This window comes from Delphinapterus leucas, chromosome 16, assembly GCF_059928025.1.
Source record: "Delphinapterus leucas isolate spDelLeu-1000000601 "Yukka" chromosome 16, BTC_Dleu_Yukka2, whole genome shotgun sequence".
Taxonomy (NCBI): domain Eukaryota; kingdom Metazoa; phylum Chordata; class Mammalia; order Artiodactyla; family Monodontidae; genus Delphinapterus; species Delphinapterus leucas.
The window spans coordinates 39,613,237-39,629,278 of NC_143144.1; the positions used below are offsets into that span (position 1 = coordinate 39,613,237).

General features: G+C 51.5%; 1 protein-coding gene across 1 annotated transcript in view; it reads right to left on the reverse strand.

Moving 5' to 3' along the window:
* The window catches only part of LOC149747262 (uncharacterized), an 80,585-nt gene that overhangs the window by 52,713 nt on the left and 11,830 nt on the right, over positions 1-16,042 (reverse strand). The window contains exons 5-7 of the mRNA XM_089897348.1: positions 10,162-10,248; positions 9,467-9,544; positions 9,318-9,371 (exon numbers count right to left, since the gene is read on the reverse strand). Coding sequence (XP_089753474.1) covers positions 9,318-9,371; positions 9,467-9,544; positions 10,162-10,248 — 219 coding nt within the window. The remainder of the gene's footprint in view (positions 1-9,317; positions 9,372-9,466; positions 9,545-10,161; positions 10,249-16,042) is intronic.

Genomic DNA, 16,042 nt, shown 5'->3' on the forward strand with positions numbered 1-16,042 from the left:
GTGTTAGGAGTGGCTGAGTGCTGACTTCCCTCTGATCTCACAATTATTGCAGGCTACCCCATAACTGAATTCCCAGGGGACTCCTCTGAGGAAGCAGTTGTGTCGGAACCAGCATCTGTTTTCTCCCTGGGCTCACCTGTTGTCACTGATGGTCCACTCTGAGGCAGCAGGGCTGGGCTTTGAGCAATCAGGGGGCCTCTCACCACCGCCTCTGACCCATTAAGATCATTAAAGGCACCCAATGTCATCCCCTCCACAGAGGTGAACCCAGCCATGGGTTTCCAACCCAGATGGTCCAAGGTCTTCCCTGAGATGCATAGGCAGTGCTCTCCACCAGGCCCTCCATTACATAAATGACAGAGGAACCACGATAACACAAGCTGAAGACAGTCCTGACTCTTGTCTGAGCTGAGCACACAAGCCTGGGTGTCTGTGGGGCTTTCTGACACTTGGTAGTCTGCTCCTCCTCCCTGTGTTTCTCTCTGCCTATGGCAGGCTGGAGACCCCAGGAGCAAGGCCAGGACCTGGGTGAGGCAAGAAGGAGGCGAGGACCCTGCACAGGAGAATCCTCTATGGAAGTTGAAAACCTGTCTTAGCTGTGGTTCTGAAGTCTGCAATGAGTGCTTTTCTCCTCCCTCTTCCTGCCCCTTCATGTGCCTCACACAACCCCCCAGGGATTCAGCAAGCACCTCCTTCTGTCAGGGTGGGAGACATTGACTTGCTAAGATACAGTTTTGGGCCATAGCCTCTCTCCAGGCTGCTGGGGATTTCTGGCCCCTGAAGCAAATACTGGGGGATCCAGAGTGGGCAGTTATTGGGCCTGCCCCCTGGGGAGCTGTCCAGGATAACATGCAAGTCATCCTGTTGCAAGTCCAAGGTCATTAGCCTCCACCTCTGCCTCCTGGCCCAGGCTGCTAATTCCAATCCCAGATGCTTGATTTGCCCAAAGTCGATTAACTCGAAAAATATTCCTCAAAAATGCCAGCACAGCCTTGGACCTGGCAGTCTGATTCCTCCTGCTTCAGGTCTTCCTGCAGGTCCCATCAGATCAAGGCAAAGTTTGCAATTTATCTGCTTGCAGAAAATAGATTCTCAGCCTGTGGGCTGAAGCTGGCTGGATGACATATTTTGTTAACTTTTCAAGTGTCTTCAAACAATTGGACCCCATGTTTAAAAGTCTGCGTATTTTCTCGACACAAAATAGCCAAAAATTTCTTGGGAGAGTACAGAGCTGGAGGTATTATGCTTCTTATTTTCAGACTATAGTCCAAAGCTACAGTAATCAAAACAGTATGGTACTATACAGAAACAGACACATAGATACAGAGAGCCCCAAAGTAAACCCATGTACATATGATCAATTGAACTATGACACAAAAGGCAAGAATATACAATGGGGAAAAGACAATCTCTTCAATAACTGATGCAGGCAAAACTGGAGAGCTACATGTAAAAGATGAAATTAGAACATTTTCTCACACCATGTACAAAAATACACTCATTTTGGATTAAAGAACTAAATATATGTCTGGAAGCCATAATACTCCTAGAAAGGAAAGGAGGCAGAACACTCTTTGTCATAAATTGTAGCCATATTGTTTTGATTTGTCTCCTAAAGAAAAGGAAACAAAACCAAAAATAAACAAATGGGATCTTATTAAACTTAAAAGCTTTTGCACAGCAAAAGAAGTCATCAACAAAATGAAAAGGCAACTTAATGAATGGGAGAAAATATTTGTAAGTGATATGGCAGATAAGGGGTTAATATCCAAAATATATAAACAGGGAGTACACCTCAATATCAAAAAAATGTAGAACCTGATTACAGAATGGGCGGAAGACCTATATAAACATTTTTTATCCCAAGAAGACATACTGATGGACAACAGGTACATGAAAAGGTGGTCAGCATTACTAATCATCAGAGAAGTGCAAATCAAAACCCCAATGAGGCATCACTTCTCACCTGTCAGAACGGCTATCATCAAAAAGACCACAGATAACAAGTGTTGGCCAGAATGTGGAGAAAAGGGAACACTTGCACACTGTTGGTGGGAATGTAGGTTGGTATAACCACCATGGAAGTTCCTTAAAAAACTAAAAATAGAGTTATCATATGATCCAGCAATCCCACTCCTGGGCATATATCCAGAGAAAACTCTTAATACAAAAAGATACATGCGGGACTTCCGTGGTGGTCCAGTGGCTAAGAATCCGCCTTCCAATGCAGGGGACGCAGATTTGATCCTTGGTCGGGGAACTAAGATCCTACATGCCACGGGGCAACTAAGCCCACGTGCTCTAGAGCCTGCATGCCACAACTCGAGAGCCTGTGTGCCACAACTACTGAGCCTGTGCACTCTAGAGCCCACGTCCCACAACTAGAGAGAAGCCCACACGCTGCAACTAAGACCCGATCCAGCCAAATAAGTAAATAGATATTTTAAAAAAAGATACATGCAACCCAATGTTCATAGCAGCACTATTTACAATAGCTAAGACATGGAAGCAACCCAAATGTCCATTGACAGATGAATGGACAAAGAAGATGCGATATATGTATATATGTGTGGAATATTACACAGTACGGAATATTAACCATAAAAAATGAAATTTTGCCATTTGTAACAACATGGATGGAGTTGGAAGGTACTATGCTTAGTGAAATACGTCAGGGAAAGATAAATACTGTGTTATCACTTATATGTGGAATCTAAAAAAAAAAAACAAAAATGAATATAACAAAACAGAAACAGACTCACAGATAAAGAGAACAAACTAGTGGTTACCAATGGGGAAAGGGAAGGGGAGAGTGACCAGATAGGGGTAGGGGATTAAGAAATACAAACTACTATGTGTAAAATGAATGATCTACAAGATATATTGTACCTCACAGGGAATATAGCCAATATTTTATAATAAATTTAAATGGAGTATGAGCCATAAAATTTTTGAATCCATATGTTATACACCTGAAACTAATATAATACTGTAAATCACTACACCTCAATATAAAAAATAATTTTTAAAATTTTCAAAAAAAGTAATAGTCTGCTAGTAATCTGGATAATAATCCAGATTACTAGCTTCTTTGGAAAAGTGGGAACATCTGGCATCAGTGGATTTGTATTTCTGCAGGGCGACCATTGACTGGGTTAGAGGCCACTGCCCTTCTCGGATCGGAAAGCTCCATAATGGCCCAGCAACCAACTTCCCTCCAGGACCCCGCTCACTGCAGCCAATCGTCCTTGGCTTGGCCTGGCCCACACCTCTTACTCGTGGTATTTGCCTGGCCTCCAAGGGCACCTGATGGCAGTGACCCTGCCCTTGGAAGAGCCTAAGTACATGGGAGAATGGGGAGAGCACTGAGGTTTGGAAAAAGAGCAAGGAAGGTGAGCTGATTACCTTGTGCTAAGAAAATCAGACGTGTGGCCCACTCAGGGCAGCCTTGATTTCCCTAAGTGACACACCCCATGCCATGCCCAGTGGCCAACAGCACAATGCTGCTTCTGAACCCAAATCTGCCAGGCTGCACCCTCACTGCTCACACTTCATAAAGGCCCTGCTCACCATGACACGGGAATCTGTATTTGTCCTGGAAAAAGCAGTTGGGACTGTGTCCTGCATATGCACCTTTGTCAGCACAACTTGGTCCACCCTGAGCAGGGCTGCTGCCCCTTAGTCTCACTTTAGGATTATTTTTGCAATTTACATTTTAGGAGTTACAATTTACACTTTAGGATTATTTTTTGCAAAGAAGCATAACTCTAAACTAATAAACCATATTATAAGTAGATACAGTCAGAGAAGGGAAACCTCAGCTGCCTGAATATGGAGAGGTCAGGCTCTAGATGAGGCAAAAAGAGCCAGTATACCCTTCCTGCCACAAACAAAAAGCCAAGAGGAACCAGAAATGGGCAGATCTGTGCCAGGCCAAGTCATGTACCCCGTGTTCATCCAAAATGACATCCCCGACAAGCAGTCATCTACTGTGCACCAATCAATCTTTACACTTCCTCCCTTAAACCTCCCGAACCCATGAGCTAGGCATGATCTACTATTCCAGCTTTACAGAGAGGGAAACTGGAGCTAAGATAGGGCAGGAGGTACCCCCCAACCCCTGGCAGGTTCAGGGCGAGGATCTGATCTTGAGAACCCAATCCAGCACCCACTTACACCTCCTCCACTCCTGTCTTAATTCCGAACATCTATCACTCTGCTTTCCGGGGACATGTCCTGATACCCTGATATGTGGTTTTTCAGCTCACTGGGCTGTGAGATGGAACCAGAAAGCCCCGATTAGGGATGTGGCCAGTCCCAGCCTTACGGTGAAGATTGGACGCAGCCTCCTCTTCCATGTAGGTGATGAGAAGGAGGGCGGCAGCCGAGTGCAGGGCCGTCTGATAGCCCAGCGCACAACCCGTGCCGCATCCTCAGGAGCAGTGCATGCTGCCCTCCGCCTGGACACCCTCCTTCCTCCTTGTGTCTCCTGCTGCCCTCAGCCCCGCTCGGGTGCTGCTTCACCTCTGCAGCAGAGCCCCCTGTGCCCCAGGCACTGCCGCTCCCTAAGGGAGGCTTCTGAACTACGGCAAGTCTCCAAAGTGGAAGGCAGGGTGATGGTTTCAGATTTTTCAGCAGAAGAGACTTCAAAATAAAAGAATTTTCTTTGTCCAGGTAGCAGCCTCTTCTGTTTCCCAACACCCCATACCCAATTCCTCCAACAGTTACAGGATGAAAATGAAGTTGCAGGGGGCTTCCCTGGTGGCGCAGTGGTTGGGAGTCTGCCTGCCGATGCAGGGGACACGGGTTCGTGCCCCGGTCCGGGAGGATCCCGCATGCCGCGGAGCGGCTGGGCCCGTGAGCCATGGCCGATGAGCCTGCGCGTCCGGAGCCTGTGCTCCGCAACGGGAGAGGCCACAACAGTGAGAGGCCCGCGTACCGCAAAAAAAAAAAATGAAGTTGCAGGAAGGACTAAAATCAGCTTGCAGGGCTGTATTTCCCATATACAGTGCTGCTGCCCATCAGAGACAGAAGGACCAACAGCCCGTGGGATACTGATCCTTTCTGGAACAGAGACCTTTCTCTCTGGAAGAAAAGTCATACACCTGGTCATCCAGGGCCTCTAGAAAGAGTTACTGGGAAGGCAGGCATCTCCCTGAGAAACCCAGATGGAAATGAGCATGAAAAGGGCATCTGATCTGCCTGAGACTGACACAGGTACACAGGTGGACGCGACCTGCCCTGGGGAGGGCGGGTCTGCGAGCACATGATGTTGCTTGGGACAGTCACTTTGAGAGAAACTGGACACTGACCAGCTGTGACCAGGGTGTCCCTTTAAGGCAGCAATTCTACTTCTGGTCTTGATTCCAGGGATATTCTGACCCAAGAGGAGTAAGCATCAGGACAGTCCCTACAGTGTGAGGTGTAGTATCAACTTATTAGGAACAATCTGACTATTGATCAAGGGAGGCCCATGAAATAGATTGTTCCATCCATGCAATGGAATACTATGTAGACGGCTGGAAAGTACTATGTACTGCATGATCCCATTAATGTAAAAATATGCTTGTAAAGCATACTTAGGTAGGTCTTTACATATAAAAGCTGAACTCTTTGTGGTTATCATCTCTGGAGAGAGTAGGATGGGACAAGGGGAGACCTTATCATGGTGGGGGACAGCCTGGACCCAGGCTGGTTGCAGGAGTGTCCCCATCTGCACAGTGTGTCCTGCCTTCATCCCGCAGGTCCTCCTGCCCCACACAGCCTGCCCACCCCCACCCCCTTCACCCCCCACGCCCCCAGGTCTCTGGCCATGACGCAGAGCTGGACGCCGGACCTCAGAGGGAAGCCCTGCTCTGCACTGTGTCCTCCTATGGCCACACTGCTGGGCCCCACCTGCTGGGCTTCCTGCAGACACTCACTCTGGCCCAGTCACATACAGGAAAAGGAGTGACCAGGTGCCGCCTCCAGCCTGCCTCTGGGGTCCAAGCCCCGGGCCAACCCAGCAACACACAGGAGGGATGAATCCCCAAACCACGGTGCCGAGTGCCCCAGGCCAGGCCCCGCGCTCATCCCCTGTGAGTCCCTGAGGAGAGGTTCTAAAGCAGCAAACTAGCCTGTGGAGGAAGAAATCAGGGAGTAGCTGCCTCCAGGGGGTGGGGCAGGGATTGCCTGGGAAGGGAGCTGAGGGGACTTTCTGGGGGCAAATGTAGTGTCTGAGTCTTCATGGGGCTGGGGGTTACACAGGTGTGTGCATTTGTCAGAAGTCATCAAATGAAACACTTGTTTGCTGCATTTCAAAAAGAGAAATCTTAACAAAAATTGTTACCAGGTAAAGATATGCACAATGAAGGGTTTGGAGGTGAGGTAGCCCCGTGATAAATGATAAGAAAAATGTTGTCAGATATAAATTGTAAATCCAGGTAGTGGAGAGAGGGGTGTCCATTGTACAATTGTTTCCACTTTGCTGTAGTTTTGAAAATTTCCATAATAAAATGTAGGAAGAAAAATATGAGGTGAATGATAAAAATTTAAAAATAAAACCATGGACACAGTGAGGCAGAAGTCATGGTTCCTACTGGGTGACAAGTGACTAATGTCAGGAACAGAGCAAAGGCTGTGGGAAGCCAGGGGGCAAGCTGACCAGAAAAGATTTCGGGGTTGAGGCGCTCTGAGAGTGAGGCTGCGTGGGCTGGACCCTGTAAAGCTAAGGAAGGTTTTGCAGGGAGCCCAGTCCCCCCAGCCCCCAGCCTCTGCAGCAGGTGGGCTTAGAGCAGAGGCTGGACCTTGGAGGGTCTGGTTGTCTGGCTCAGGGGCCTCAGCTTCCATGGTCAGGCTGGGGTAGGGAAGTGGCCTTCTCTGCCCCTCAGGCCCTGTGCAGAGGATGGCTGGAGCACAGGCCTGGAGGCAGGGAGGTCAGCAGAGGCCTCTGCCTAGTCCTGGAGGGAGGCCGAGAGGATGAAGAGGCCACGTGCCTCATGCTCCCCACTCCCGGCTTCCCCACACCCGGCCCACTGACTTATTCAGAACGACAGCCTGATGAACAGCTTCTTCTACTTTATTTGGGGCCCAGGTTCCTGCCTTGAGCTTTCCCTCCAAGTGACAGTCATGCTGTGTGGCAGCTTTTGACAAGATGACAGCAGCTGTAAAGGTCAGAGCAGCAGTGCTGGGCCACGCCTGCAGAGGGTGTGCGGTGGGCACCTGTCACCTCAGCTGGGCCACCACAGGGCATGAATGATAACGGGCATCTTCCCCTGTGGTTTGACAGGCCTGTGTATGTCCCAGGGACATAATCAGAGAATTGAAGCTGTCAGGGTGCTGCACGGCTCAGACGACACACCAGAGAAGCAGTGACCCATGTCCCCACTTCGCACGGCAGGTCACAGTGTGGGATTCAGGAGGAGTCACACAGCTGCCACCCACAGCAGGCTCAGCTGGAGACGCTTTCATCCTGGATGTTCTTTAACCACTTCCCTCCCCAGCTTGGGCTCAGCTCGGGGGTGGGGGCAGCACCAGGGGTCAGTGATGGAAGTGTTAGTGGCAGCTCCTGTTGGTGAGGGCCACCGGCTTCTAGATCCTGTGCCAGTCACTGTGAACTCCCCTGCATCTGTGTCTCACTGCAGACCTGATAGTGGGTGTTGCTGTTTCTACTTCTTGGCGACAAAAGTGGAGCTCACAGGTACTCAGCATTTTGCGCCGGTTTCGTGCCCATGGGCAGCAGAGCTCGGATATAAACACTGCTCTGTGTGACCCCATGGCCTGTTGCACTGTAACCTTGCAGTTCAGAGCACCGCGGCCAGGCCCAGCTTCCTGGGTCTGCGTTCAGCTGCATCCAGCTGTGTGCTGTTACCAGTGGGAACGTGTGCTTATCCACCCACCTCAGCTCCACAAATCCCAGTGATGTGGACTCACGAGCCGGCACGCACAGAGCTCACTGAGAGAGAGGGCTTCTATCAGAAAAGCAACTGCACAGGATCCTCCCCACACTAATGCAGGGACCCTCCCGAGGGGAGAGAGGGCATCCTTGTCAAGTTCCAGATCTCAGGGAGAGGCCGACCCCATTGAACCACTGGGTGTAGCATTGGCTGTGAGAATTTGTGCAGATGCCTTTGTTAGGCTGTGTTCCTCTTATGATGCTGAACTTGAACTTTGTCCCATTCTTTCTTTCATCTGTTGAAATAATCATGTTTTCCTTCTCCATTTTGCTAATGTGCTAAATTACACTGATATTTTATTTTTAAATTTTAATTAATTATATATTTTAAATATTTATTTATTTACTTATTTTGGCTGCACCGGGTCTTAGTTGCAGCACGCGGGATCTTCTCTGTGGCACGCGGACTCCTTAGTTGTGGCATGCATGTGTGATCTATTTCCCCGACCAGGGATCGAACCTGGGCCCTTGTGTTGGGAGTGCAGAGTCTTACCCACCGGCCCACCAGGGAAGTCCCTACACTGATATTTTAAATACTGAATCAGACTTGCATTTCTGAGGTGATCCTTAATTAGTGTTGAGGTGTTGTTCTTTTCATATATTGTTGGACTTCATTTGCTAGTGCTCTGTTCAGGGTTTAGAAGCATCCTTTCTTATTTCTTTTTTTTCTTAACAGGATGAGGCACTCTGTGCTTTATTTTTCTTATGTTTAAATCAAGCTTTTGGTTTTGAGGGTTTTTTTTGGTTTTGTTTTTTTTTGTGGTATGCGGGTCTCTCACTGTTGTGGCCTCTCCCGCTGCGGAGCACAGGCTCCGGACGCGCAGGCTCAGCGGCCATGGCTCACGGGCCCAGCCGCTCCACGGCATGTGGGATCTTCCCAGACCCGGGCACAAGCCCTTGTCCCCTACATCGGCAGGCGGACTCTCAACCACTGCGCCACCAGGGAAGCCCTGGTTTTGTTTTAAAAAGGCGATTATACTCAACTTCCTGGGGTAATTATTTCCTAACATATGTATGTCAAGTCATTTTGTGGTATACCTTCAAGTTACACAGAGCTGTATGTCAAGTATATCTCAATAAAACTGGAAGAAAATGTAATTACACACAATATCCACACCACAGTCTGTGGCAGACATGCCTCATACAAACACACACTTACTTATATACTTAACGCACGATAACATACCCAACATATTTCTGTAAAAACACCCCATGCACGAACACAGCATACACTCAGACACCACACACACACACACACACACACACTTCACACACCAAACACACACACACACCACCCTCAAATGGACACACTCAGGCACATTCACTCCACACATGCACAAATGCCATTCAGTCTAGAACAGTGATTCTAGCACGTACCTCTTACACAGGCATAGAATGTGTTCCCACCCATAACTTCCTTACAGGAATTTCCCACGAGCTGGAACAGACAGATGGGTGGCAGGGTCAGGGCAAGACAGGCGTGACCGTGGTGAGAAGCCCCCCTCCCCCTTCTCACATTTAGCCCACACTCACCGATATAATAAAGCCTTCCTCATCACTGGATTTGGGCACATCATACAAGTGGGTCTTTCCTTCTACAATCTGAATCAGCTACAAGGAAGAGGAGATGGTTGGCACACAGCCAGGGGTTGAGGACACAGCAGATCCCATCCGAGAAGACAGGCTCTTGCCTCTTTCCGTGTTGGACTCCAATGGCCACACCCTGGCATCGGCCAGCAGCCCACCCTTGGCAAGTAGAAAGCTCCTCCACCCGCACCGATGGTGTGTAGCTTTACACAGCACTGGCTGTTCATCTGCTGTGACTACCTGTTGTCCAGACACTTGGGACGGGTAAAGCGCCATCCTCTGGGGAACCCTGGGACAGCTGCCTTTGAAAGCGTTCTCCAACTGGGCTCAAGAGTGGCATCTGGTTACCTGTTCTGAATTACCTGGTCTCTCTGATAGTCTTTTACACCCAGGCAGTAAACCTTGGTCTTCATATTCCGAAGCCTGCTGGCCTAACAGAAGAAAGATTTTTAGTATAAAATACACAAATGCATGAGGCACAAAACTGTTAATGATGGACTAGACTCACTTCATTCTTAGCATCCCGTAATGTCGATGGCAGCAGTGGTCCAGCAGTCAGAGCATAAACTAGGCTGGTAGCTTTCTTGTCTGCAGAAGAAGCAGGGAGTGGCCTGGTCAGCAAGGCACCTGGAGTGACCTGCCTCAGGCTGCCAGGCCCGCAGCTGCTCCCACACCTCCTCCTCCTGGGGAGAGGCCACCCTGACCCGAGTACCCACCATCCAGAGCGCCTGGAGGGAGAAGGGGCCTCAGCCCAGGACCCACTTGACAGACAAGGAGCCTGAGACCGGATCAGAGCCCTTCCTAGTGGACCTTCACTATGGGCAGGTGGCACGGCCTTTGCCCTGAAAGGCAACTGCAGCTACTTCACTGGACGAGGACAAGCCTCTCAGGTGAGCGCAGGGAGGAGCAGCCAGAATGACTGTCAAGGTGCTTGGGCAGCAGCCCCCGCCCAGCTCCCCGCCTTTCCCCAGCAGCCCATGCAGCCTTCCTGACAAGGGCTGCGACCCTACAGTCTCGATGCAGGTGGTCTGGGCCAAGCACAGCCATTGCCACTGGTGGAGGCACGGTCACAGGATGAGAGTCAACCCGAGGGAAGAGGCTCACGGGAAAGGAGGCAGAGCCAGAGCTGTGGCGGACAAAGCGTGGGCAGCCAGGGGGACACCAAGGTCTCTGTTCCCTAAACTGAACCCCGTCTGCTCGCCATAACTGGAAGTTCTCTTTTCTTTTTCATGCAGCCCAACCGTAGGTCAAGCACTTGATACCTAGTAAGAACCAGGAATGAAATGCATGAAGCCATGCGGTTCTCGGAAGCATCCCTGGGGGTGGTTTTCATCCTCACTGTGCAGACGAGGCACCTGCAGCACAGAGAGGACAAGGGACTCGCTCCAAGGGTCAGTGCTAGGAATTGGCCAGGGGGGGTCTGCACCAGCCCTCGCTGAGGCCCAGGCCTGGCTCTGTCCCACCTGAGCACAGTGACGTCAGCAGGCAACTTACTATTGTAGAAAACTCTCGAAATCTGCTCATTTGCCTGCAACAAAATGAAGGATGTTGGGGGAGGGCAGTGAGATGACCCAATAATTCTTTAAGAACTTGACAAAGCAGGGTAAATTCCCTTAGCCGTAGAGTCTGTACCTTTCTCAATCCTGCCTGCATGTTTCTGGGTCCTGAGGGCACTACATCCCGGAGTCTTTTAAGACCATGTTTTAGCTCATTTCTGAAAACAAATCAGAAAAGAGGGTTGAGGAGCAAGGAGGGTTGATTGCTATAAAACAGCTCCAGCTGTCCTGGTGCCATTCTGCCCTGTGCAGACCTGCCTGGACAAGAGAGGACACTAGCCACCCTGTCGTGACCCTTCTGCCTGTGTCTTTGACACTGACAGAACCCTAACCCTTCTCTGTGCCCCATTCAGTGGGTGTGGAGGATGCTGCTTTGCTGGTCCCATGGGTAGGGCCTGGCTTTCAATGTGCTCATGTAGACCTCAGGGGACTCAGCAAGGGCCCTGCCTTGACCGTCCGTGGTGAGGGGGGAGCACCCATGGCTGCGCACCTGTGAATCCAGCACCCCCAATGTGACTGGTGGTACTGCTGGCACCTAAGGGGTCCCTGGTGAGGGCACATCACCTTCCAACAGGCAAGGCTGAGTTTGGAAAGGTCACTCTGCTGATACCCCTGCCCTGTCCCCTCCTCCCCTGCCACAGACTCCTGAGGTGGACTTGGACCCTCCAAGCCACTTCCCCCTCTGGATCGGTACTAAAGGAAGCAGTCAGGATGCTCCGTTAGAGTCTAGGGCTCCTGGGCTTCATGTGCTCCTGAAGAAAGAGACCATAAGCTGGAAAAGAGGCCTGAGGCCCGTCCATGTGGGAGGAAGAGAACTGGCCCCAGGCTGCCATGGGGATGGGCAGTCAGCCTCTGTTAAAGCAGATGCAGGGGATGGGACTGGGACACACCAGGGGTGGGGCTTAAGTTCAGGCTTATCCAGTGTGATGGGCTGAGCTGTCACAGCAAGTCTAAGGAGAATGTGGTCCCTGAAGGCTGATTTCTCACTGTGGGCAGAAGAGATGCTCATGTGTGGTGAGATATGAGAACCCCAGACCTACTCAACCCAGTTCAGGAGGAAAGGAGACCTGGGACCAATGGCCAGGGCAGGCCAAAGCAGGCCTTGCCTAGTCTAGCATAAGTACAGGTCTTGGTGCTTTTTGGAAGATTTCAGTTTTGTCGTTTGCACCTCGCAATATCCTGAAACTCTCAGCCCTCCCCAGCCTCCTGCCCAGGACTCAAGTCACCAGGCAACGTTCTCACCTGAGTGGCTCTCCCTAGTGCTGCCCTCCCAGCTCTTCTCATACAGGGACACCAGGCTCCCAGCACCCTCGCTAATCCCTCCTGCTCTTAAAATACCCCTCTCATACCATAAGAGCCCCTTCCACCTCTTCCCAGTTCTCACCCACCCCCGCCATCACCCCTGGGGCTTCCTAGCCCTGTGCCGTCTGGCTTCTCCAGCATCCAGAGCAAGCCCTGCGTGGACCGCGCCATCCTCAGCCTGCTCCCCCTAGTGGCAGGGCTCAGAAAGCACCATCTCTCGTCCCAGTCCTGGCCCCACACGCTCTGCAGACCCACCAGAGTCACACCTCGTAACAGATCCCATCGGCCACTGCAGGACTTACCCTATACACCAGGACCCACCCCAGCCCTCTGCCACACCCTCCTAAACTCCTAGGGAGTTTTGGGATTGCCCAATCCCGGGCTGAGCCTTGCTCTCAGCGAGATTCTGTGGGCTCCTCCCGAGCTGGAAGCATCAGGGCCATGGTTGATTTTGAGCTGTCCTCGTGGGTACGTAACCCGCCCCCCCACCATCCCAACACACACACATAGAGGATTTCATATCTCTTCCTCTCCCCTGAGCCCCACTCCCTCTCCTGAACCCTCTGTCATGGAAGACTTCCTCTCCCACACTCTCCAGAGAGGACCAGGGATGCCCTCCATGAGCCTCACCAAACCTCTCTCGGTCTCGGTCTTGAGCCCACTGCCTTGGAGGGGGCAGTGGTTCTCCTCTCCCCCACGGGCAGCTCTTCCCCCAGAGGCCCCCGCCTCTCTCTGCCACCTGCCAGTATCCCTCCCCATGGACTTCCTTTCTCCCACTTCAAACCCACTCTGGTCTCTCTCTTCTAAACTCGAACATGCACAAAACCACGCCTTCCCCTAGCTCACTGAACAGGAAGCACAGCCCCTGCTTCTCCAGGGAGCCAGGCATGCGGAGTGCTGTGTCCACGTACCGGCACCAGCACTCCCTCCCCTGCAGCCTTGCTGCGGCTGCTCACCTGCTGCTCTGGCTTCTCTCCAAGTTCCCGAACACGGCTCTGTGCCACAAATCCTGGACCCACTCAATTCTAAATGTCCTCAACCTCTCTTTGGTATTTCACCCACTGAACTGGGTTCCAGTCATTTGCATCATGAGCGTCGGAACCTCCCGGCTACTCAGGAGCTCCGTAGCTTCCCACCTCCAGGGCTTTGGGCACATCGCTGGGCCCTCCCAGTGGCCCGCCTAGGATGCTGGCGTGTGATGCTTCCCTCCTGCACCCCAGCCCACACTCGTGGGCTCCCTTGTCTCAGACCCACCAAGGGACCAAGCTCCCCTCCACTGAAGCTCCAGCACTTCAGCACTGCCCACCCCCGCCTCCTGGTTCTGACTGTGCCTCCCCTCTTCCCCCACTGGCCCAGAGCAGAGAGTGGTACACAGAGCAGGTGCCCGACACAGGCCAGTGTTCACAAAGGGCCCACACATCTGCTCCACCGGATCCCAGGCGTCCTTGCAGTGAGCCAGTTCTCAGGACAGGGAAGAGCGCTGAGAGGACACAGGACAGCTGGAGGGCAGGGCTAGAGGGGGCGGAGATGGTCTAGCAGCACAGGGTCTGCCAGGGCCAGCGCAGCCAGGGGTCAGTGGGAGCCATGGAGCCGGGGCTGGGGGTCAGAGTGCACACTGAGGGGAGCCCAGGATGGCCCAGCCTACTCCCAGTGGGAACTGTCAGCTCCCCGTGTCTCTCTGTTACCCTGCCCACCAGGCCTGCCTTGGGGTTTAAAATGGCACTTACCTGTCTGAGGTGAGCTTCAGGACAATGTTGCCATATGATGAGTAGGTGATGAGGGAAATGCGCAGTTTAGGGCTGGGGAGGAAGGATGAGCTTGTAAGCAGCCATGCACACTGGTCAGAATGAACATCAATGAGCAGCCAGGGAGGGGTGCATGTCAATTTCCCTCCTTGCACCCCAGCTCTTTTGCTTTGTTGCGCATTTCTCAAATCCTGGAAGTTTCTTTCCTTTTGTGAAGGATTCGGAGGCCTATAAGATGTGTGATCTTGCTGGAAGTGAGTGCTGAGATGGCTTCATGTTCCGTCCCTACACTCCCAACACCCCCAAAGTCCCTCTCTCTCTCTCACACACACAGAGGCATATGCACACGCTCCCTGCACGCACAAGAAGGCAGACACTTATAAACTCCTGCATGAGGGCCTCTCCACTGGCCTCTCTTCTAATGTCAAATTCTCTGGACCTTCCCACACTTCCCTCCTCTCCTGTCTTCCCTGCCCGCCTCTTATCTCAGAGAAATTGTTCTACCTCTCAGCAGCCATTCACATACATCCTTCCCGCTTTCCCCCACTGTCTTCTGGTCTCTTGACTCGCATCTTTTGTGAAATTGCTGCAGTAGCTTCTTGCTGGGTTCCCCAATTCTCCTGGTTCATTCATGTTCCACCTCATTTAATCCATAATTATCAGACTTTTCTCCTGGAGCACAACCTTGATCATGTCAGACCCCTGCCCTAGAATCATCTATAGCTCCCTATTGCTCAGAGCAGGAAATCATAAGCCCCAGGGCCTGGCATTATGAGCCCCATGGACTTGGCCCCATGCTGTCCTGTTCAGCCTCATCTCCTAGCTCTCCCTTGAAGTAACCCCACTTTCCAGCCAAACAGGCCACTCACTGCACAAGAAGTCTCCTTGATGGTTCCTGTTACCCTGTCCTTCCTCATCCTTCAAGATTTAGTTCAAAATTCCACAGTCTCTAGGAAGCCATGCTTGCGTTTCTTTTTTTTTTCCCTAAGAATACTTGCTTTTTCCTTAAAGTTGCAAGTAACTCCTTTGTTCTTTTCTTTTGGTCCTTGGCACCCTTTAGCCCAGTATTTAGCTATGCGTTACCGATTTGCCCGTTTCCTCATCTATGAGGTCCTCAAGGGCAGACTGTGCCCCCCACGTTGTAACCTGATTCCCAGGCAGGAGCCAAGAAGGATGTCGACACCTGATAAAACCAGTGATTGGCAATTCTTTCTGCTTCAGAACACTGCCCTGGGCTCTCTGCTCCTGATCCAAAGGACTCCCATGCCCACCGATTGTAAAGAGCTGTGTACTTTGCCTGTCAGAGGAAAACACCAGCCTTACTTTGTAAACCTCTTCAACAGTTTTTCTACTAAATCGCAAATGTCATCCCAGGATCTGCTTACGCTGTCCGACCTGAAAACAAAGAAGACTTGATTAAGAGGGATGAGGCACCTCCTCCTGGTGGGCAGAGCTGCTGCCTCCCGTTTCCAGCAGACCCTTTAGCATCTCTTCCCTACCGCATGTAGCTGAAGGCTGCCACACTCCCGCAGCAAGCTCCGTGGGTCACCCTGGTGGTAACTTTCACCAGTGTGAGTGGTGGGGAGGGTGACCAAACTGACTTGTGTGCTTGGGGATTAGGGACTTTGGGTGGCAAACCAGGACGGCTGATACACAAGGAATAAGGGAGGAGACAGCGGTTGGAGAAGCCTAAGCAATTCTGATATGTTTGATCTCCTGGTACCCCAGCTTTGACACCAAAACAAGAGCCCTGGCCTCAGGCAGGAGAGGGATGTGCTACTCAGACTACTTTACTTCACTACTTTCTTAGCAGCCTGCAAAGCTGAGCCGCTCTGGACACTGAAGGCCTTTTCTGGGAACACTCATGGCGGGGAACAGAACCAGGCCTGGGACACTGCTGTCTTGGTGTCATCATACCC